Source organism: Podarcis filfolensis, assembly GCF_964270895.1.
Source record: "Podarcis filfolensis genome assembly, chromosome: 2".
NCBI lineage: Eukaryota > Metazoa > Chordata > Lepidosauria > Squamata > Lacertidae > Podarcis > Podarcis filfolensis.
The window spans coordinates 94,992,151-95,014,513 of record NC_139605.1 but is presented as its reverse complement, the minus strand read 5'-3'; the positions used below and the strand labels follow the sequence as shown (position 1 = coordinate 95,014,513).

Below are 22,363 nucleotides of genomic sequence, written 5' to 3'. Positions count from 1 at the left end.
GTATATAATTAACTAAACCAGAACCCATCCCATATCATAAAAATGGGCTAGACAGCTTTCGTTCCTACCGGGAACCACATTCTCCTCAGGGGTAGTCTGTGAAGGGCTGCATGCTGGCAGCGGGTGGAGCCAGAGCCAGTGATTGGCAGAGCCAGGGGTAAATAGTCTTCTCGGTGAACTAATTCAAAATAAAGTACACCCCAATTCCATTTTCACTATGGTATACCTCAGACTGCAAGGGTTTGATGGGGTTAGTTTCAGCTAGTATACAGAGAATTTCATTTTATTTTTTAACCTGTGCTTCATCAAATAAGTGGTCTCTTTAAATTCTTTTTGTCACGTTTCTGGACAAAGAGAAAAACATCAACAGGCAGTTTTGTGGTGATGAAAAGCTGGACATTGGTTCTGAAAGGAAAGTATAGCTATTTATTTCTGCTTTTGGAAACACACTAAACTTTGGTAGATACTCCATTTGTCCAGCAGATGCCAGCATCCTTTAAGTTGGTAACTTTCCATAACCAAGAAGATTATATTCTTTTGTAAAATATGAAAGGAACATCACAGAGAGATTTTTCAAATTCAGGGGGTGCTACCATGGGAGATCATGGAGTGAGGAATATATGATTTCCCAGAAGTATCTATGAAACAGGATTCTCAGAGCCAGAAAAATTACAAGAATGAGGAAAACATTCTCTGTTTTATATATTTACAATAACCTAGTGACCGCCTAGTTGCTCTGCTTCAGCGTTACTACTTGAAAAAGACCTATCCAAAAACTTTGAACACCACATTCAAAAATGCTCTAAGCATTTGAAAAGTTATGAATATCAACTCAAAACTCCTTAGATCTGCAGAGCTCTAAATCTGCTGCTAATCTTGAAAAAAGAAAAATAAGGTGTGACTATTGGTGCAAATTATTAAAAATTAGTAATTAAAAATTGAATTTATGAATGATACTTTTGTTAAAGTCGTATGAATTGCACATTTTAAAGAATTCTAACCAGGTTCACTATTGTTAGGGAAACATTACAGGATCCCAGACTTTTCAGCTCTGGGAAGAAGAGGACACATTCATGCTCATACTTTTAACCTGCCATAACGTGTAGAAGATCCTGGCATCAAACATAGGAGCCACAGCACAGATGATGACAGCTGCCAGTGCAGCCTTGGGAATGTAGAAGAAGACAGAGGTAAGGAAGGCTAGAGACAGTAGCACCAGGACCCCTATGGAGCAAACAAGGAAAAGTGAGTAAACAAGGGTGGCATTAAAATAGCACAGTGAGCCCCTCAGAGTTCTGTATCCCCACTCAGATACGAGTCCTTAATAACTCAGCAGGCACAAAGACACCCTTCTAGCTCCTACCTGTGATTAGACCTCCGGCAGGAGTACAAACACCTGTCTGTGCATTCACTGCTGTCCTGAAACATAAACAAGCTTTGTGGTTACGAGAACAGAAAACAGCCCCCTCACCTTCCTAGACCCATTTAAAGGACAGTAGTCAGCCTAGAGACAACAAGAGCTAATGATTACTGTATTGGCCTGAATATAAGCCACACTTCCCCCCCACAAAAAAATTTTGACCGTGGGAAGTTAAAGTGCGGCTTAAATTTGCGACCTTACAAAAATTGCTGTGGTCAAACCACAGCAGCCCGTGAGGTAGAGGGTGGTGGGGAAGAATCTAAGAAGTGGGGCCACAAGTGAGCGGAACAAGGCAGGCGTTGTACGTGAGGGGAGAGAGATAAACTTCCCCTCACGAGCGGCCCAAGTTTGCTCTTCCCCTCCCTCCGTCCATCTCTCCAGCGGTGCCTGGATGCCTTGAACGTGTGAGAAAGTGCCTCAGACAGACACACACGCTTATATTCGGGTATTGTCTTTTTTTCTCTTTTCCCCTTGAACTTTAAATGTGTGGCTTATTTGCTGGTATGGCTTATATTCGGGACAATACAGTACTTCACACACTGCCCCACACAAGCAAATACTTATTTATCAGTATGGATTATCAGCCCAGCTCTTTTGCAACAAGGGCATCTTTCTAGAGACCACCGAGAGGGATGAACAGCTAGCAAACCTCGGATTCGGTCTCAAGCATTACCTGCAGCCTGCGCTTTTCATTATTTATGTGAAGATGTTATATACTGTATTTTTCGCTCTATAAGACGCACCAGACCATAAGATGCACCTAGTTTTTGGAGGAGGAAAACAAGAAAAAAATATTCTCAATCTCAGAAGCCAGAACAAGAGGGATCACTGTGCAGCGAAAGCAGCGATCCCTCTTGCTGTTCTGGCTTCTGGGATAGCTGCGCAGCCTGCATTCGCTCCATAAGATGCACACACATTTCCCCTTACTTTTTAGGAGGGAAAAAGTGAGTCTTATAGAGCAAAAAATACGGTACTCCACTTAAACTAACCCTAGTGGTCTCTTGAAATGGACTGCAATATACGTCAATAAAAAAACAAAATAAACCCCATACAGTAAAAACATAAAGGAAGCCCAAATTGCATATCCGTTATGCAAGTAGGAAAAATGAGTCCATAGCAAATGATTTTGCACATGCCCTTGCACCACTATTTCTGCGCATGCAACTTGCACTACTATTTGAGCTGAGCCACTGGGCAGCTAAGTATCATCCACAATAGGAGCCACTCACCGGCCAAAGCTGCCTGTGACAGGAAAGGATGAGATGAAGGATCCTAGGAGGTTGGTGAAACCTGGAGGCCATAGAGGGAGAGAGGTTAAGGAACAAAGGCAGAAAAGATGGGGAGTCCTGCTTCTTTGGCTTAGGGAAGCACCAGGAACGCTTCAAACAATTAATGGAAATAAAGCCATTTTCCTGTATGGGAATTTCAGTTCATCCTTCCCAGTCTCATCCCCAACTCCAAAGTGGAAGGGCTCAATCCCACCCAGCCAACAGCATCCAATCCGTTCATGCAAAAATCTTACCCATGGCCAACAGCTCCTGGTTGGGGTCAATTTGGTAGTTATTTTGAGAGGCTAGAATGAAAAGGGAAATCGAGAACACACGTTAACACCGAGAAACCTAGGAATTCTGGTGTTCTTAATGGGTAAAAGCTCCACAAGTCGCTGCAAATGTGTAACAAGAAATACAGGGCAGGAAAGGGGCCTGGATCCACCTAGCAGAAGCCAAATTGTGGTTTTCTGCTCCCTGCAGTCTCTTTTCTACTGAGAGTTCTACTACCTGAACAAAGTTATTCTTTTTGCCTTTCTAGGTAAAGGAATCTTGGGGAATACTTTTAGGTTAAGGAATTTCCCTAATTTTAATCCATGGATAGGAAACCTGTGGTCCTCCAAACACTGTTGGATTTGAACTCCCGTAAACTCTGGGCAGCATGTCCAATGGTCAGGGATAATGGGATTTGTAGTGCAGTAACACCAAGACAGTCACAGGGTCTCCATCCCTGCTTTAATCCATGGTTCGGAAAGAGACAGAGAGAGTGAAGAATACCTAGGTGGGGATGGGATGCCATCTCACGGTGCCCACTGGATGCGAACCATGCAATCAGTTCTACTGGGGCAGTCAACCACAGCACTCCTCTCTGTGGGATTACCGTATATACTCAAGTATAAGCCGACCCGAATATAAGCCGAGGCACCTAATTTTACCACAAAAAACTGGGAAAACTTATTGACTCGAGTATAAGCCGGTTCACCACACCACAAACCTCCTTGTGGGCCAGAGTACATGTGCGTACATGCGGCAGAGGGGGCTTCTCTCTCCTCCCAGCCCCTCCCGACCCCCTGCCTACTTAGGGTGCTGCCAAGAGGCAGAGGCTGGTGGCGGCAGTGGCGGAGGAAAGCAAAAGCAGGGGAGGAGGAAGGAGAAGCCCGAAAGAACAATCACTAGAGTATAAGCCGAGGGGGGCTTTTTCAGCATAAAAAATGCGCTGAAAAAGTCAGCATATACTTGAGTATATACGGTATGTCAAATGGAAACAGGTAATTGCTGGGTGTCAAGGGGGCTTTATTGGCTAGGTAACAAGTAGGAAATAAAATATGCCTGAAAGATAAATGTTGCAGCTAAATTTATCATCACTCCCTCCTCCCTACAAGCATACTGTCCTTAGAAGGCAACAGGTTTTCCCAAACCCAAATCCCATTAGCTGCCATGTGAATTTTCCCCTTGACTCGATGCCTAGAGAAGCTGAAAGATTTGAGGCCCCATACCAAAAGCTTTGGCAATAGCAACCGTCTCCAGAAGTCCCATCAGAGGCACCACAGCCAGACCAGCTCCCATTTTCTGCAGCGGGGGAGAAAAGAGAGAGGATGGCTTAATTCTACTACAAAGGTCACTTGTACCCAACAAATGAAGCTTGCAGCAAACATAGATGGCACCTCAGTATTCTTACCATGGCATCTGATCAACAAACACAGGACAACACAGGAGTCTACCCGTAGTTCAGGCTATTCACTCAAAAAGTACCAGTTTTAAACAGCTGCGTGCTCACCGTCAACTATGGTTTCCAAGGAAGGCACCGCCTCAGCACAAGAGAATGGGAAATAGTTTAATTCTCATAAACTTTACCTAATAAATTTCTATTATTGTATATGAAATTTATAGGACACCTTTAAAACTCCTTCGACGTTGCCTCAACAACTCTGCGAGGCAGCTTATGCAAAGCAACGCAATAATCTTGTGGTTTATTTGCTTATTTATAGAGCTATTTATATAACACCATGTCATAAAAATATATCAAAGTGTTATACAATAACAATACCATACAATAAAAGCATAACAATTTAAAAACAAAGATCAGCTGATTCATGTAACATACCATAGCATGGTAGGTCCAGGAAAGAATAAATTAGTTGCTTCCTTTCCATCATTTCCAGCGACCAGAATTAGAAGATTGAGCACCTTCAAAGATTGCAAGAACTGAGCAGAGGAGTACAGTGCCAGCTTCCACCAGCACAGAGATGCACAAATGCAAAGGACTGCAGGCTTCATGTGCTGCTCAATTTAGTACAGGGACAGAAAGGATTACTTTCTCTGTGCACATGAAAATACCCAAAGAAAAGAAGAGCTGTAGAGCAATTCTATGTAGATTCCAAGCAACAACTCGAAAGGATTTTTTCTGGGTTTATAGGAGAGACAGGGTTGATTTGAATTTGCAGTAGATATTCAGGTTAAATTCTTATATTTTGTTGTTGCTAGGAAGGGTTTTAAAAACCAATATTTATCCAAATACAGTGGTGCCCCGCAAGACGAAATTAATTCGTTCTGCGAGTTTCTTCGTCTTGCGGATTTTTCGTCTTGCGAAGCACGGCTATTAATGGATTAGCGGATTAGCGGCTATTAACGGCTTAGTGGCTTAGTGGCTATTAACAGTTTAGCGGCTTAGCGGCTATTAACGGCTTAGCGGCTTTAAGAAAAAGGAAACAAACTCGCAAGAACTCGCAAGACGTTTTCATCTTGCGAAGCAAGCCCATAGGGAAATTCGTCTTGCGGAACGACTCAAAAAACGGAAAACTCTTTCGTCTTGCGCGTTTTTCATCTTGCGAGGCATTCGTCTTGCGGGGTACCACTGTACCTCTTCTTACCACATTCAGAGGATTGTGTTAAAATGTTGCTGTCAATTATTTCTTTTTAGCTGTATTCATAACTAAATTGGCTGTAGTTTTAATTGTAATTATTGTTGTGAACTGCCTTGGCTTTTTTTTGGCGGGGTGTTAACTACAAAACAGGGTGTTATATCGGCATATAAACCTATGGCAACAACTGAAATACCCACCTGCACCATTCCTCCAAAGGAGACGGTTCCATTGGGTGTGACCTCGGAGAACGGTGGCAGCTGGAAGGATGGGAGTCCCTGGGGCGTAACCCTTGTGAGAGTGAAGGGCTGGGAGCCTGTTACCTGGAAGGAGTAGGCCACGAGACCAGCAAACAGGACCACAAGAGCATTACGGACTGCAAGGAAGAGAGTGAGACTCTTATAGCAAAGCTGTCATCCACTACCCAACAGTGAGCACAAATGGTAGACATAGAGGATAGTTAAGGCCATTAGCAACAAGGGCAAATCTCTTATTAGGCCATGAATACACTCCTGCCTAACCATCTGGTGTAGAGACACAATACACGGAGAGTGGGGGTTCCCCATGCTTAGATTACCACCAAGTTTTAATATCTGTGAGGTGGAGAGAGACCCCAAAGCGTATAGGCAGCTTCTGGTGACAGCTCCCATGTTTTTAAAAACTATGGAGAGAATTTGCAATATAAATTCAAAGGTAAATAAATTTTGTTTCCACAGTCTGAAAATGCAATTAGGAAAAACCTCAACTTTCTCATGAGGTTTAGAAGACCTTCTTATATCCTCTATCTATCTTCTCCCCACCAATTCTCCAAACATTCTTTCTTAGTAATGCTCTTTCTCTCTGCATTGCCTACCTTTCCTGCAGCCTCTTTGATCCTGGGCTTTCACTCACTTTATCCCCAGGACCACTTCTCAGCAGGGGCAGAGGAAGGGGGTGCGGTGGGTGCAGGCCACCCCAGGTGTTACCACTGTTAGGGGTGACAAAATGCTGGGCGGCACTCACCGCGGGGCCTGCGGCACGCCTGAGCCACATGTCTCTCCTGGGAGGCTTGGGCGCATGCAGGCTCCACACTGCCCAAACGGTCCGTCCGCTGCCTCCCCACCCCAACTGTAGGGTGGCTAAGCGGGAGGAGGAAGGCAGACTCCAGAGGCCCCGCAGTGTGCCCCGCCCCTATGGGCAGCTCGTGCCGCCGCAGGTGCCTGAATAGCGTCCTCCACCACTGCTTCTCAGTATTCAGCCATCCTTCATGTGAGATTTTTAAATCCAGCCAAACTGACAATACTCCCTTCCCTCACAGGACTGCAACCAATTTTTTATTTCCTAAGCAACTAAACCACTCTTAGCCATCGCACCACTTTACACCATTGGGTAAAGTCAAGACACTTTACCAATGAAAAAATAAGACAGATAATTCAACATACGTTACAGCACACCAAGCTGTGAAAGCAGAGTGCTAAAGAAACCTAGTTAATAGGGCGGATAGACAAACCTGTAGCTGTTGTCCAGACAACAAGCTGGCTGATCCTGACAGACAACGGTTCCATCCGGTTGGCCTTAGGGATGCTCTCTTTCATTTGTTGTAGCCCCGTAAGTGCTGTCAAGCAGAACAGCCCAAGAACAGCATCCGCAACCCTGCATATAAGTTATAACAATCGTAGCTGAATTGAAAGGGGCCTCACTAAAACAAGGGGAGAAACCAAAAAAGTGGCCTCCATCACATCTGCTTCCTGAAAATGGTCCCTTCCTACTGAGCCAATGGATCTGTGCATGAGGGACATAACAGCCAGCTTAGCACTCACCACATAAATGTATGAGCCTCTCCTTAGCCCAAATTAAAACTTCCCTGACAGATTCTTAATTGGCTGTGGGAAAGATGCAAGATTTGAGGACCTGAAAAGTTACATCCAGATCCACTTTCATTCATTCCTCCAAGAGGTACATGCACATTTAGCATTGTTGCTCATAGACTACAGGCATAATATGGCAGATTCAGCTTTGTGCAAGAACTGCAAGCCCAACTCTGCGCACCTTGGAGACATTCAATGCAATACATGCAACAAGTGCACCCAATTAAAACATACAGTTCAGGAAGGCAATATGCCAGGGATCCTCTCAGTTGCTATAATTTTAGGACTACTCATCTCAGCCTTCATTACAAAAAATAAAAGAAAGCCTTTAGCTCTCAGGGATGAGGCAAAAGACTTTGCTCACTCCTGCCCCCCTCAGCTCTCTAGTAACAGCACCCCACTTTTAAGCTCCATCACAGAATCCCATGCCACCCCCCACCCCCAATGATGTGAAGTTGCATGACTACAAATCTCATGGAAATTCAATAAAATAAACTGCTTGTGCAGTCCAAAGGCATCTACAGTCATACCTCATGTTACATCTGCTTCATGTTATGTTCTTTCAGGTTATGTCCCATGGCGACCCGGAAGTACCGGAAAGGGTTACTTCCTGGTTTCGCTGCTCGCACATGTGCAGACACGCAAAATGACATCATGCGCATACACAGATGCGGCAAATTGCAACCTGCGCGTGCGCAGATGCGCCGCTGCGGGTTGCGTTCTTTTCATGTTGCGAACGGCCTCCAGAACGGATCCCATTTGCAACCAGAGGTACCACTGTATTATTCCCAGAGGTATCCTACGTACCAATTCTCTATTTAACATCTTGCTACTTTTGCAGACTAAAGATCTTGTAGAGAGAAATAAACAAGGACAGACATACCTTGTCTCTCCAATTCTGCAGAATGTGTAGTACACCTGAAGGATAAACTGGCGTGGAATGTTCTGCAGGCCCAGGAGCGTCTATGTAAACACATTTTAAAGTCACAAGTCAGGATGATGAAAAAAGTTAGTGTGTCTGCTCTCTCTCTCGCTCTCTCTCACACACACACACACACTACAATGTAGCTGCAGAAAGTGCATACTTGTGTCTCTGTAAGTGTTGCTGTTGTCATTTCTATACTGCCCTTTATTCGAGGATGACAGGGTGGCTCACAATATAAAAACACAAAAATACATACCACAGTAACAAACAATAACCACACCACATTCTATTTGGCCTATTGTGTTTCCTTTTAGGAAAGACATTAAATGCCTCACAATAATTTCTGAGGTGCTCCATGTTACCTGCAACAAAGGGATTTACATGTCCTGGAAACTTTATCCTAAAAATAAAGAACTCTGTTCTTTTCTGCCAACACTGAATAAAGTGTGATGGTATCTCTGTGGGTAAGCGTGTAAGGTATGTGAATGATAAAATCATATTTCTGTGCTCAGAAGTTTTATACAAACTTCCAAGTTAAGTCTCTGCCATCCACAAAAATAAAAATCAAGAGATGTCCAGACAACCTCTGCTAAATTATTTGCCCATACTACAACAAAAGATGGTCTTTCACCTGAGGAGGCTTGCTAGCTCTTGCCTACCATAACTGCTTTAAAAGCCTTCTGTGGAACAAGGAGCAGAGGCTTCTCTTTCAAAGGTACTTCTTGAAACGGGCTGTTGTTGCAAACACAAGGAGTTCAGCCAGTGATTGCTATCTGCTGCTGCTGCTTCCTGCCCCTCACCCCTGTGAATAGCTGACTGTGGCCAACCACAAAGGATGCATTGATGCCACATCAGACTGAACAGCGTTTTAAAGGTACTAGCTGGAACATGGTAGGCGGTTCAAGCATTCACACATCCAAAAAAAAAAAAGCCCCAAATCTATGGCAGCAGAAGGTGGGGTTAATCTGTCCAGATAACTGTCCGTTTTAGTACTCTGGGCAGTCCATGGCCCCTTTGCTTCTTAAATCAACACCATGATTAGCTGAGATCATAAAAAAAACTGGTTAGGCCCTAGTTACTTGTCTCTGTTTCTGGTATCTCTTGCCTGGCAGTGGCATGAATCTCTTAACATTTGCTGCAGGGCTGTGAAGGCAAATCAGTGGGGTTGTCAGTGGCCAAAACAGGGGATCCCAGCTAAACAGATCTGCCAGCTGCCATTTAGTCTTTGCAGAATCCTTAGGTTCTTTAAAGTTAAAACAGAAGGTGGGAAAGAGGAAACGATGTAACCCAGAGGTGGTAGAAAGGGACTTAATCCCATGGATTGTTGCATGAAAGGTAGGAAAAGAGAGGGCAGAATGTATAGCATGGGAAATAGTTACAATTCCAGGTTCTCACAATTGCCAGAGTTTTATCAACAATTCCTAAGTTTTATCAACAACATAAGCATTTTTGTGCCAGCCTGCTTCACCCTTGATTAGCCCTACAGAGCTCTCCTTAAGCCCTTTAGCAGAGATCTAATTACTTGAACAGGCAGCCTGGCCTCCATCCTATTCTTACAGAATGGGCAGGAGAGTTTTACAAGCAAGAAATGTCACTGCTGAACCTGGATTGCTGGATAAAGGCCAAGTGAGGGAAGGAAACCCCTTACCTTGACTTGATTGAAGCCAATGGTGACTGCAGCAGCTGAAGTAAACCCTTTAATGACAGGATAGGAGATAAAGTCCAGGAGAAAACCTGTCAGGAATGAAGAATCCCTATTAAGCCTTACAAAGACCGGGCGCAACGGACTTACTTCACTGCACATTATACTCCCTTCAGTCCATTCAGAACTACCAAGCTCCTCAGTCAAAAGCTATCCATTCCTCAAGGATGCCAACACACACATAATGAGACAGAGGCAGTTGCAGTATCCCACTCCCCAGTATCCTTCATTTGGCTTTGGTTTGGCCAACAAGGGTCTATGGTCTATGCTCTTTGAGCCACCTAATGCTCCACACCAGAATTGAGCCTACTGGATTCCTTTCTCCATTGCTCTGACAGTCACTGGAAACTTTTGTCTGTCATTTGGTTGTCTCTTGCCTTCCTAGAGCCACAGGTCCTTCATTTCCTGCCGGTCCCAAGCACTAATAGCAGGGGCAGCTGGACAAAGCTGGGGAGAGGCAGGCTGTTCTCATCTAGTGCTGCCTCAATGCACAAGGCAGAAACCCAAGTTTAACTAGTGCCCTTGCAGCTACAGAACTAACCAAGGAAAAGAGAGATGAGCTGAATGTACGATACTTTTTAATTTTCTATGTATTTTCTTCTGCAGCATTTTATTTTAAGTACTGCTAGTCCCCAAGTTTGAAAAAAATAAAGGTGAAAAACAAATCTGTACAAAATGGGCATGTTACTCTCTTCCAATAAACACATACATGTGCACACATTGAAAAACAAAAACCTTGGATAGTAACAGATAATCTATAGGAAACAAGGTGGGATTACAAATCACTATAATTCAATGAGCTGTGAGACTTAAGACTGCAATCATACACCCTCTTATTTGGGAGTAAAGCAGCACCAAACTCAATGGGACTTACTTTTGAGTAGATATCTAAAGTCATAGTATTGTAATTAACGGAGGGCTGCGGTCACAGCATTATGTTCAGCTCCAACTATCAGAATCTTGTGGTAGACAGCCAGTGATAATCTGCCCTGTCATCTCTCCAGTTCTGCCTCCCTGTTTGGCTATTATTGGCCGTAAACAGGCTTGAGGGACTACTGATTTGACCAAATATAGCACCAGCCAGGTCTTACCAAGATGCAGCAGCCCCATAGCTAACTGGATGCAGCCCGAGAGGAAGGTGAGCAGGATGGCATAGGAAGGGTCATGGAATGCGTAGGACGAAACCAGTAACGACATGATAGCTGTCGGGCCCAGTGTCACATCTTTCGATGTCCCCAGGAGGCAGTAGACAAAGCAGCCCATGAAGGAGGAATAGAGGCCATACTATAAGGGAGGGAGGAAGGCAATTAGAGACTGGTCGCAGTGATGTAGGAAGAAGAGCAGAATCAGGGAGAAAAAGGCTGTGAATGGCTAAGAAAAGTGTAATCCTTGTCATACATAAAGGTCTTACATATGTGCTGTGTACATTTTAACTTGTAGTGTGTGTCAAAACTTGTATCAAATAAAAAAATTAGAGAAAGAAACAAAAAGGTGTCTGTTTGATAACTCGGCAAAACACTTTTAAAGGAGGGTGTCTGAGAATTTATTATCTTGGAACAACAGGAAGAAGCAGAATCAAACAACAGTAAAAAGTATTTCAGAGAACTGGTAATTCCTGCTCATTGACCTTTGATTTATTCCAGGCAGCCACAGTCTGCTAGAGACTCTCGGAGCTCATTAACTCTAAAGCTGCTTTCCTCTGGAATTGGATCTATATTTTTCAATCAAAAACGGAAAATGAAATATTCAATAGATGCTACACTAAGGCAAGAAAAGCTTCTGGGTCAATGGCCTCACCTGCACTGGGAGGCCAGCCAACGCAGCGTAGGCAAGAGCTTGTGGCACAACAGTCAATCCCACCGTCAGTCCAGCAACGAGATCAAGCTGCAGCCATTGCAGAGAATATTTGGGAAGCCACTTTAGCACCGGCAGCCTCTTCTGGATTATTCCGTAGCATCGTTCCCGACACTCATGGCTTCTCTCTGCCATGGCTGGAATCACAGTAGTTCAGGCCAATTCACTTGGGGCCCATCACACCAGTCATGATCAAAACCGCTTGCAGGCATATCAAAGTCAAGAGAGCAGACCAAGGAGAAGGTCATCTCACATGCTCATTGCCAAGGCACATCAGACAGACTCCCAAACAGGCAATAGGAGGCTTCCGATAATACCTGGGGGAGAGAGGGCGAAAAAGGACACCCACCGTTCTAGTCATTCAATCAGTTCTTCATTTCAAATATTAATGAGGTATTGAAACATAAGTGCCTGCTTTCTTCCCCAAAAGACAAGTATTGCTATGGAATCTTCTCATTCATGTTTGTGAAAACAAACCCAAGAAGTGATGGGCATGTTTTAAGATGAAAACTACAAACAAGAATACAAAACGAAACCAATTAACATACCCTAAGATAACTGAAGTGCCAAATATTAGTACAATACAGGAAAATATGATAATGGGAAAGCAAAGAATGACCACTGGGCTTGACAAACTATGGGCAGCCTTCGTTGGGAAGCAGGTAAATCTTTGCTTCTGAAGAACAGACAACTCTCCCCTCCATTCTTAAGGAAATCTCCATTTTTCCTCAAGAAGCGAAGAGGGCAAAGCCAGCTCTAAACAGATTACTGACCCAAGCAACTGCACCACCCATCCACACTAAGGGTGCACACCATAATATCTTGGAAGCTGAGTGCACAGCTCTCAGACTGCATGCTTCAGTTTGTGTGGTCTGGCATGACCTAGCAAAAGAGGAGGGACTGTGTGGTTGTTACTTCATGTAAACAGTGTCATCAGGGGACAGCTGGGTTCTAGTCAACGGGTTTATTTGAGAGGAACTTTTTAGTATGTCCGCTCAAGCTGTTTTTATGACTTGGGAGGTGATCCAGGGGCGCTGGTTTGCAAGTAAACCACTTTGAATGCAGAGGGGCTTATTTCTGAGTGAACGCACACACACTAGGGCTGTAGATGTTGCATGCCGCTTTACGTATTATTTCAACCGGAAACTCATCCAGGAGTAAATGCCCTTTCCTCCTGGATTAAAGCAGCTGCTCTAACACACATATATAGTTGGTAACATTAAATAAAAGCATACTGTATAGTTCAAGCGCAGCCTCGCAAGCCCCGCCTTTCTGACCAAGAAGCCTCATTTCCCTAACCACAGGTATGGGGCCTGTGGCTATTCAGCGACAAGGAAAACACACTCTGTGCATACCCAGAGTTTACACTCTCACGTTCTAGAGCCAGCACCGAAAACGGGGCCTGGGGCTAAGCTACTCCTCAGCTTAAGCCACAGCAATGCTCCAAAGCAGTTAGTAGGTACGAGACCAGAAATTACTTAGGACTCTTCAGGGCGGAGGGGGCACCATCACCAGACTCGGCAGGGAGAGAGAGGGCTTGTCTGGTTTTTAAAACGAAAGCAGGAAAAAAAAGGAGAGGAGTCTATTTGCTCCTGCTGCGTAAACAAAGGAGCTCCAAGGTCACAGCTTCCTCCTGGTAGTCGAAGGACCCCTTCTGCTTTTTTCCCCAACTCCCAGGCTGGACTCACCCAAAGCAGCGCCGGCAGAAGGCACCGAGGAGCACGGAAAACCCAGATCCGGTCAGAGGCGTCTCATGTGATCCGGAGGTGGAGCCAGGCGGCGGCTGGCCCTTTTCCCAGCGGCGTTTAGTCTGGGAAGGGGAGAGGCGCGCGCTCCGCCCGGCGAGGAAGGGGCCTGGGCGGGTGTCTCGCCATGCCGCTGCCTGCGCGGAGATGGGGGGCGCCGCCGCTGCTGTTTCTGCTTCTGGGTCTCTGCTGCGCTCGGAGGGATCCGGGCAGACCTCGCAACGTGCTGCTGATCGTCGGTGAGCGAGCAGATTCGGGGGCCCAGCCGGGGTGCTGCTCTCTGGAGATGAAACCCACGCCTCCCCCTGTTCCCCACTCAGTTCGCCCTCGCGGGAAATAGCCCTGAAAGCTCTGAGGAAGGAAGTGGGAAACTTCGGGGAGGGGCCGGACTTGCGCCTCCCCCCGCAAACCCAGTATGGACTACTAGGCGCTAAGATATGTCCCACAACCACCATTCCCTTCTCATGCCCCTCTTGGTTGGGGCACTTGGTTCAACAGTCAGACCATGTTGCCAACTTCTTTTCAGCTAGGGCTACTGTGCTGTTAACAATTCAACAGGCGCAGCTGTTCCCAGACTGGAGATGATAGGCCTGTGTTCTGCTGGGGGGCCAGGGAGGCCTTGTGGTGGACACTGAAGAGCTAGACGGGTATTAAGAGATATTGGGGTTTAGCCCATAGCTGTCATCTTTCAGATTTGAAAATAAGGGATCAGCAGCCTCACCTGTCCCGGGGACAGTCTAGGGGATATCTAACAATCCGGGATAGCAGCGGGAAACGGCGCTGGAATAAGGGAATTTCCTGCAAAAAAAGGGAAGGTTGACAGCTATGGTTTAGCCATAGGTAGCGTAAGTGAGTTAGCATGTGATGATGATGATGATAATAATAATAATAATAATAATTTATTACTTATACCCCACTCATCTGTCTGGGTTTCCCCAGCCACTCTGGGCGGCTTCCAACAGAATATTAAAATACAGTAGTCTATTAAACATTAAAAGCTTCCCTATAGAGGCTTGGACCTATGCCTGCCTGCTTTAAAGCATACCCTCTCACATTTCTCCAATGAAAATAGGGATGTCCTAAGAAAAAGGATCAACTTCTGTAAATCCTGGACTTTCTCTGGAAAATAGGGATACTTTGAGGGTCTGTCTACAGGATTTGGTAATACAGGCCCAGCATTAACCAGGATTTTGTGAGATTTGTGGTATTCGTTTCCCCTTTTTCTCCTGCTGCAGTTCCTCCTTTGTTCCACAAACTGATTCATATGGACCTGTTGGGTGGCTCAGATTCCAGGGTTGACATTTCCACTGTGACTGCATGACGCATTTGCTTGAGCATCTGGGGGTAATGTTGCTTATGGGTACTTCCACACAACAATTTATTCAGGACTCAAGTTTTTGGTTTTTTTGGTTTTTGCAGAGGCCACACGTCATCACCCTCATCAAAAAGCTGTTCTATAATATCTTCTCATTTAATCTGGATTTACCATTTTAGCAAAAAAATTAAAAATCCATAAAGTAAAGAAAAAAAGAAACGGTAAATCCAGATTAAGGGCAGGGATGGGATTTTGATGAGTATAGTGTCATGTTATTGCATGCATCCACAATAAAGGGTGCTGTGTGGAAGCACGCTGTAAATTGCTTGAGTTTGGGGTGCAGCACAAAATTTCAGTTTTGTTAGGAAGTTGGGCACTGCTTGAGCTGCAGAACTTGGCCCCAAACCCCCAGCTACCTGGTTCATAGCTACCGTTGTTCATAGGCAACAGTGGTGTTGCAATGGGACACTGATCTCACAGCTTGACCTCTGACCCTTCCATGGCAGCTGACGACGGTGGCTTTGAGAGCGGCGTGTACAACAACACGGCCATCAACACCCCAAACCTGGATGCCTTGGCCCAGCGCAGCTTGATCTTCCGGAATGCCTTCACCTCCGTCAGCAGCTGCTCCCCAAGCCGGGCCAGTATTCTCACAGGCCTGCCTCAGGTAACACTTGCCGGATGGCAATAAGGGAACTGCTTGCTCAGTCCTTTTCTATCACCTTGGAACTCACTTTCCTGCCTGCCCTGCTCATATTGTGAATGGTTCTCTCTTATCTGCAGCACCAGAATGGGATGTATGGGCTGCACCAGGATGTGCATCACTTCAACTCCTTTGATAGTGTTCGGAGCCTCCCCCTGCTGCTTAGGCAGGCAGGGATTCGGACAGGTAAGCTGGTGGGAGCAGGAGAATTCCTCCCTGCAAATTCACCTGCAGCTCAAGATACCACTCGTCTTCTTCTATAGGGAATCTGGGAAGGGAGCCTCCATACCACACAAATAATTTTAGTTCTTTTTGCCTTGCAATCAGCTAAGAAAATGAAACTTACCAAAAGCAATAAAACCATTTTTTTAAAAATGCATGCAGTGCTTCTCTAATCCCTAGTTTATAATGTGCGTTGATGAGTTTTAGCCCCCGTTATGTGGTTGTACATAGATGGAGAAAGGATTCTATTTATTTTATTTTTAAAAAAAGTTTTTCTTGTTTTGCAAAACTACATGCCTTGTCTCTTTCCAGGTTGTACATTCTTTCTTACACGTCAGTTACATTTGTTGTGAGACATTAGTGTTGAGTACAGTATAAGGTTGGGGAAGGAGAGAAGGGGAGGCTTGTATTCTTTTGTATAGTGTGCGTGTGGGGTTTTGCGTCAGCATCAACTGGGTAGGTCCTCTTTCTGTTTGTATATTGCATTTCCTTGGTAGTGAGAGGTATTGTGGGGCAAGGTGTGCTTGGTTGTCTGTGGCCGGCTGCAGTGGGGTTTATTTTATTTACCACGAAGCTTTCACCAATATTTTTCTGCCAAGGACTGCCCTCCCATCATGGGAAGGGGAGGAGCTTCCATCATCCGTGTTTTGGAGCATGCTCAGCCCACAACAGAAAAGCGGGTTGAGTATACGTGCATACATGCCTTCCCTGAATACCCCTTCACTGAGAACTTGGCTCACCTTGGCACAGATGAGAAGACATGAGCCTTCTCATGTCATACTTGGTACTGGGATACATATAACCCCCCCAAGTAAAAAATCCAACAGGGCAAGCGTCATATGTGGAAGATGGTGCATGCTATATAAATAGTTCCTCTCTAAAATCCATGGAAAGTGTTCTTCTTTGTCACCACCTTCATGTATTCTAAAGGAGAAACCAGCAATTGTTGCACAGTAACACAATTCTTCCACATATACACGTATGGCTATTTATATGCATGGCTATTTATATGCATGTACTTATGCTAGTGAGGGATGCGGGTGGCGCTGTGGGTAAAACCTCAGTGCCTAGGGCTTGCCGATTGTATGGTCAGCGGTTCGAATCCCCGTGGCGGGGTGAGCTCCCGTCGTTCGGTCCCAGCTCCTGCCCACCTAGCAGTTCGAAAGCACCCCTAGGTGCAAGTAGATAAATAGGTACCGCTTTATAGCGGGAAGGTAAACGGCGTTTCCGTGCGCTGCGCTGGTGCTGACTCGCCAGAGCAGCTTCATCACGCTGGCCATGTGACCTGGAAGTGTCTTTGGACAGCGCTGGCTCCCGGCCTCTTAAGCGAGATGAGCACGCAACCCCAGAGTCGGTCACGACTGGCCCGTACGGGCAGGGGTACCTTTACCTTTACCTTTTTACTTATGCTAAGTACAAAATGTATTCCGTGTCAAATATACCGTATATGAAAGAGACTGGTTTTAAAATAAAGCTTAATCTGAACCAAGTTTCTCCAGAGCTTAGTCCCCAATCTTGTTTTCCATAGCAGAAGCTAAGCCTTGGCACATGGGAATGCATTCTGTACATGCTTAGTCTCCCACCACCCAGTAACCACATTCAGGCCATACACATGCATTCCTCTCCAGCTGAAATGAGGCCTACATTTATGCAACCATATTTGCTTGCATCTCTCCCATTTGGGATTGAGATAGCCTGAGCCTTGGCAGGAAGTGCTGTTTTAGGAAACCACAGTTCTTGGGAGGCAGCCAGTAGCTCTTAGACAGCAGAGACCTTGTGTTGGATTCATCCAGGGCAGGCTTCCTCAGCCTCAGCCCTCCAGATGTTTTGAGACTACGATTCCCATCATCCCTGACGACTGGTCCTGCTAACTAGGGATCATGGGAGTTGTAGGCCAAAAACATCTGGAGGGCTATGGTTGAGGAAGCCTGATCCAGGGTAACCACTAGCTTCCAAGTGCATCAGAGCGCTGGCGGATTTTTATGTGATCTATTAGCTTTTCCTTGCTCTTGCATCTGACTGCTGGCATTTGTCTGCTTCAGGGATCATTGGAAAGAAACATGTTGGGCCAGAGGCTGTGTATCCCTTTGACTTTGCCTACACTGAGGAGAACGGCTCTGTCCTGCAGGTGGGGCGGAACATCACCCGAATCAAGCTGCTGGTTCGGAAATTCCTCCGCAGCCAGGAGGAGGAAAGGTAAGAACCCATCATATGGTGCTTGTATTGCATTGCAGGCTCACTACCTGTGTAGACCAGGGCACTCTGGCGCACACAAATGGAATTTAAGGATGCACAGCCATCAGTTACAGTCTACATGTTTGTTGCAGGGAAATTTACGTAAACCTGAGAGGCAACAAAGAGAGCTTGGGGAAAAATGGTGGTGTTTATTTCATGGAGAATAAAAAATCAGCACAGAGGTTCAGCAGAAAAACTGAAGGGAGCAGAGGCTGAGGGCTGCAGTTAGCAGAAAGAGGAACTTCAGCAAAGCTGGAGGACGCCCAGAGTACTTTTGCTAAAAGTGGTGGAGGTGATGTTGTCTCAGGCGTTTGAGTGCATTCACACCTGCTTTTTCAACTGGCAGGCCTTTTTTCTTGTATGTTGCTTTCCACGATCCACACCGTTGCGGCCACTCCCAGCCCCAGTACGGAGCCTTCTGCGAGAAATTTGGCAATGGAGAGCCTGGAATGGGCTGGATCCCAGACTGGAAACCCCAGCACTACAGCCCAGATCAAGTGCAGGTGAGACATGGAATGTGAGATACAAGAGGAAGGGCGGGATATAGATTTAATAGGTCATTAACTAAAAACACGTGGGCCGGATTCAGCTACCCCATTCCACTAGCAGAAGCCGTCACATGGGCTCCTCTCTCTATGTGCACCTCCCCATAACAGCACACAGGGGAGGGGAGGGGAGGGAGATTGTAAAGCCTGGCAAGCAGAAATACATGTGCTGATGGATCAATCCCCATAGGCACTGCATTGAATTCCGCCCTTTTCCTCTCTGCCATGGAACCCAGGGGGCATGTGCAGCATCCCCTAGCCTTTCCCGTTGCTGGACAAGGAGTTGTGCAGCAGATCATTTGCGCCCAATGGAGGGAGGTTAGCCATGGCCATTGCAATTTCTAGGTAGCTTTGTGGGCCTTTATTCCCTTGGTTTCCCTTCCTGATGTAGCTTCTGGTAACAGTTGCTCCCCCCCCTTTCTGCCCTCAGGTCCCATATTTTGTACAGGACACACCAGCTGCTCGTGCGGATCTGGCAGCTCAATATACAACCACTGGGCGCATGGATCAAGGTAGGGTGGTTATTGAATCAGAGCAATCCTGCCTGCAGGAGTGGAGGGCAAGGCTGGAGATGCAGCGCTCTTGAAGCAAGAGCGAGAGCTTAGGTGTGTTTCAGGGAGAGTCTGGTGCATTTTTGCACCTTGATATACCGTGTGGCATCTCTTGTGCTTAAGGACCTAAGGGAGTCTTTCTGGAGGAAGGGATGGCAATCAAGTTCCCTTCAGCCCAGGGATGCATGTGGCCTCCAGGTACACATGTGTGCTCAGGTTGCCCTTTAAAATCCTGGAAATCCCATTGAGGTGTGGAAAGAAAGCATCAAGCGACTCCAGACATTATATCTATGAATTTCATTATCTTCAGCATTTGTGGTTAGCAATATCCAGACTTGGCTGCCCCAACTGAGTGAAAATATTTCATGCTGAGCAGCTGGATGAGCTGCTTTTGGCTGGGGAAGCAAGTCCCATTCCAGTACAGTGGTACCTCGGGTTACAGACGCTTCAGGTTACAGACTCCGCTAACCCAGAAATAGTACCTCGGGTTAAGAGCTTTGCTTCAGGATGAGAACAGAAATCGCGCGGCGGCAGCGGGAGGCCCCATTAGCTAAAGTGGTACCTCAGGTTAAGAACAGTTTCAGGTTAAGAACGGACCTCCAGAACGAACCAAGTTCTTAACCCAAGGTACCACTGTAATTAGATGGTGACAATGAAGCTCCCATCTAATCAGAGTGGTTCACAGTGTAGACGAGAGTTCTTCTGAGCAAAGTTGTTGGTGAAGGCTACAGGCCATTGGCGCAGCACCCTCAGGTCTCTTTCTGTGGCACATGTAGGCATTGGTCTTGTCCTAGAGGAGCTGAACAATGCTGGCTTCCACAACACTACCCTTGTGATCTACACTTCCGACAACGGTATCCCCTTCCCAAGCGGCAGAACTAACCTGTACCGGTCAGGTACGGCTGAACCCCTCCTCGTCTCCTCGCCTGAGCATCCCTCGCGCTGGGGACAGGTCAGCAGTGCCTATGCCAGCTTGCTAGGTGAGAGCCACTGAGTTATCGACTTCTGTATTGACATTGGGGAAGTGTGAGGCAGGGGAGGGTTTTGAATGTGGGGAAGAGACATTGGGGGTGACTTTGGCTTCCATTTGCACTCATCTGTTCTGTGTGTTTATTTTTAATTTTCATTTATTTTTGATGCTTATCCAAAGCTATACAAAAGTTCATACCCAATACAAAGTATATTTTTATAAAACACCATGACAAAAGAAACACTTTAAAAATATAATCTAAAAAGGAACCAAAACAAAAAAGAAAGAAAGAAAAGAAAATGAAAAAAAGATTTTAAAAGACTTCCCGTTCTATGTCCTTCAGTTACATATAGTATTCACCTATTAAACTCCCAACTATTCTATTTTCTGTAAGCCAATATTTTCTTCCAATCTTCATTTTTTAAAAAAAAAAATTTTATTTCAGTTTCCATTTTTAACATCTAAATATTCCATTTTTTTTCTATTTATTCAAATATCCAGATATTGTTGTTGTTTAGTCGTTTAGTCGTGTCCGACTCTTCGTGAACCCATGGACCAGAACACGCCAGGCACTTCTGTCTTCAGATATTACAGCGCTGTAATATCTGTAAAATCTGTAAAATATCTGTAATATCTGTAAAATATCTTGTAAAATCCAGATATTACAAGTTCATTATCTTTCAAGCAAGAAGTCCATAAAAAGTTTCCAATCTTTAATGAATGTGTTTTATTTACTATGCATACTGCTGGATTGCACATCAAATCTCTAAAGCAGTTTAACAATAACAAAAAGCCGGGTTGAATTGTGCGTTTTAAATTGTTGATTTTTATTGTGCTGTTTATAGTCATTTTAGATTGTACACCCTTTGGGGAGGAATTTCTTCTTTCAATTGTGGGATTGAGCCACCTACATTGGCAGTGCCATTTAAATAAATGTTGCTATTATTATTATTATTATTATTATTATTATTATTATTATTTATTAATGGATGCTTGATGTTTCCCCTTCCCCTCTGTAGACATGACCCCCACCATTCTGGACTGGTTCTCTGTGCCGTACCCCAGTTACAGCCTCTTTGGGAAGCGGATGGTGCAACTGACTGGGAAGTCCCTGCTGCCAGCGCTGTCTCTGGAGCCGGCGTGGGCCACAGTGTTTGCAAGCCAGAGCCTCCACGAAGTGACCATGCACTATCCCATGCGGGCTGTGCAGCGGGGGCCCCTGCGCTTCATCCACAACCTGCAGAACCGCACGCCTTTCCCCATCGACCAGGACTTCTACGTGTCACCCACATTCCAGGACCTGTTGAACAGGACCCAGGCAGGGCAGCCCACGCACTGGAACAAGACGCTGCATGGCTACTACTACCGAGAACGCTGGGAGCTGTACGATCACAGCCTCGACCCCACGGAGAGCCGCAACTTGGCTTCTGACCCCCGCTATGCCCAGGTCCTGGAGGAGCTCAGGGGGCTGTTGGTGAAATGGCAGTGGGAAACGGACGACCCCTGGGTGTGTGTGCCTGACGGCGTCCTGGAGGATAAGCCCAGCCCCCAGTGTCGACCGCTGCATAACGAACTGTGATTTCCCCCCTCTTCCCTTTTGTGGTGGCTGCTAGTTCCTCATTCATATGAGCAGCGCTAGGGAAAGCTCTGACTTGCAAAGGCTTGCAGTTTGCAGAGCTAAGCACTGTTGCCTTTGCAGCTGTGGAAAGAGCTGGAGTCAACAAGACGAGGGTGGTTTCTTATGTGCCTGCCTTCTTAATTGCTGCAGACATATCAACCGTCTTAGCCAGCCCCCCCATTGCTGCCAAAGGGAATGATGTCGCAAGTGCCTAATGGAACAGCCAGCAAATGCTGCTCTACAGAATTGGGCTGGTCCCATCCAGGCTGTGATTTGCACATTCAGAAACAGTGCCTTTTGCAGGAACGTGTGCAGGAATGCATTAGGCCTAGATCCGGTTGAAAAATTTAGGAGAATACACCGTACAGTCTTCTCAAGAGGATTGCAAATGGTGGAGTCACTTAAAAGCACCCAACTCCAAAATCTGCCAGTAGGTGGAAAGCTAACATGCAGTTCCTCTCCATAAATTTCAGACCGCTACAGGCCTATGAGACAATTCTAAACAGTAAGTTTGAAAGAGCTTTTTATCTGGCTCCTACTGAATATTCAACCAACAAATAAAGCAGTAGATTACTTCATTGA

At 45.7% G+C, this 22,363-nt stretch overlaps 2 protein-coding genes across 2 annotated transcripts in view; one reads left to right on the top strand and one right to left on the bottom strand.

Annotated features, from left to right (window-relative positions):
- Positions 1–13,663, bottom strand: part of SLC26A11 (solute carrier family 26 member 11) — a 19,594-nt gene extending 5,931 nt beyond the window's left edge. The window contains exons 1-12 of the mRNA XM_083595262.1: positions 13,566–13,663; positions 11,821–12,194; positions 11,115–11,307; positions 9,970–10,055; positions 8,280–8,359; positions 7,039–7,181; positions 5,750–5,925; positions 4,185–4,257; positions 2,943–2,993; positions 2,650–2,710; positions 1,364–1,419; positions 1,084–1,224 (exon numbers count right to left, since the gene is read on the bottom strand). Of these exons, the coding sequence (XP_083451388.1) occupies positions 1,084–1,224; positions 1,364–1,419; positions 2,650–2,710; positions 2,943–2,993; positions 4,185–4,257; positions 5,750–5,925; positions 7,039–7,181; positions 8,280–8,359; positions 9,970–10,055; positions 11,115–11,307; positions 11,821–12,012 (1,252 nt within the window). The 5' untranslated portion in view covers positions 12,013–12,194; positions 13,566–13,663. The remainder of the gene's footprint in view (positions 1–1,083; positions 1,225–1,363; positions 1,420–2,649; positions 2,711–2,942; positions 2,994–4,184; positions 4,258–5,749; positions 5,926–7,038; positions 7,182–8,279; positions 8,360–9,969; positions 10,056–11,114; positions 11,308–11,820; positions 12,195–13,565) is intronic.
- On the top strand, positions 13,634–22,363 carry SGSH (N-sulfoglucosamine sulfohydrolase). Its single transcript, XM_083595264.1, has 8 exons — positions 13,634–13,861; positions 15,444–15,604; positions 15,721–15,826; positions 17,905–18,058; positions 18,444–18,600; positions 19,073–19,154; positions 19,970–20,173; positions 21,183–22,363. The coding sequence occupies exons 1-8, from the start codon at positions 13,750–13,752 to the stop codon at positions 21,740–21,742; spliced, it is 1,536 nt and encodes a 511-aa protein (XP_083451390.1). The 5' UTR covers positions 13,634–13,749; the 3' UTR covers positions 21,743–22,363.

Excerpts from the sequence above, each read along its gene's own strand:
- SGSH (XM_083595264.1), top strand. The coding sequence starts at position 13,750 with ATGCCGCTGCCTGCGCGGAGATGGGGGGCGCCGCCGCTGCTGTTTCTG. Across the intron at positions 15,827-17,904 it reads GCAGGCAGGGATTCGGACAG|GGATCATTGGAAAGAAACAT; the intron begins GTAAGCTGGTGG and ends TGTCTGCTTCAG. Across the intron at positions 20,174-21,182 it reads TGCCTATGCCAGCTTGCTAG|ACATGACCCCCACCATTCTG; the intron begins GTGAGAGCCACT and ends TCCCCTCTGTAG.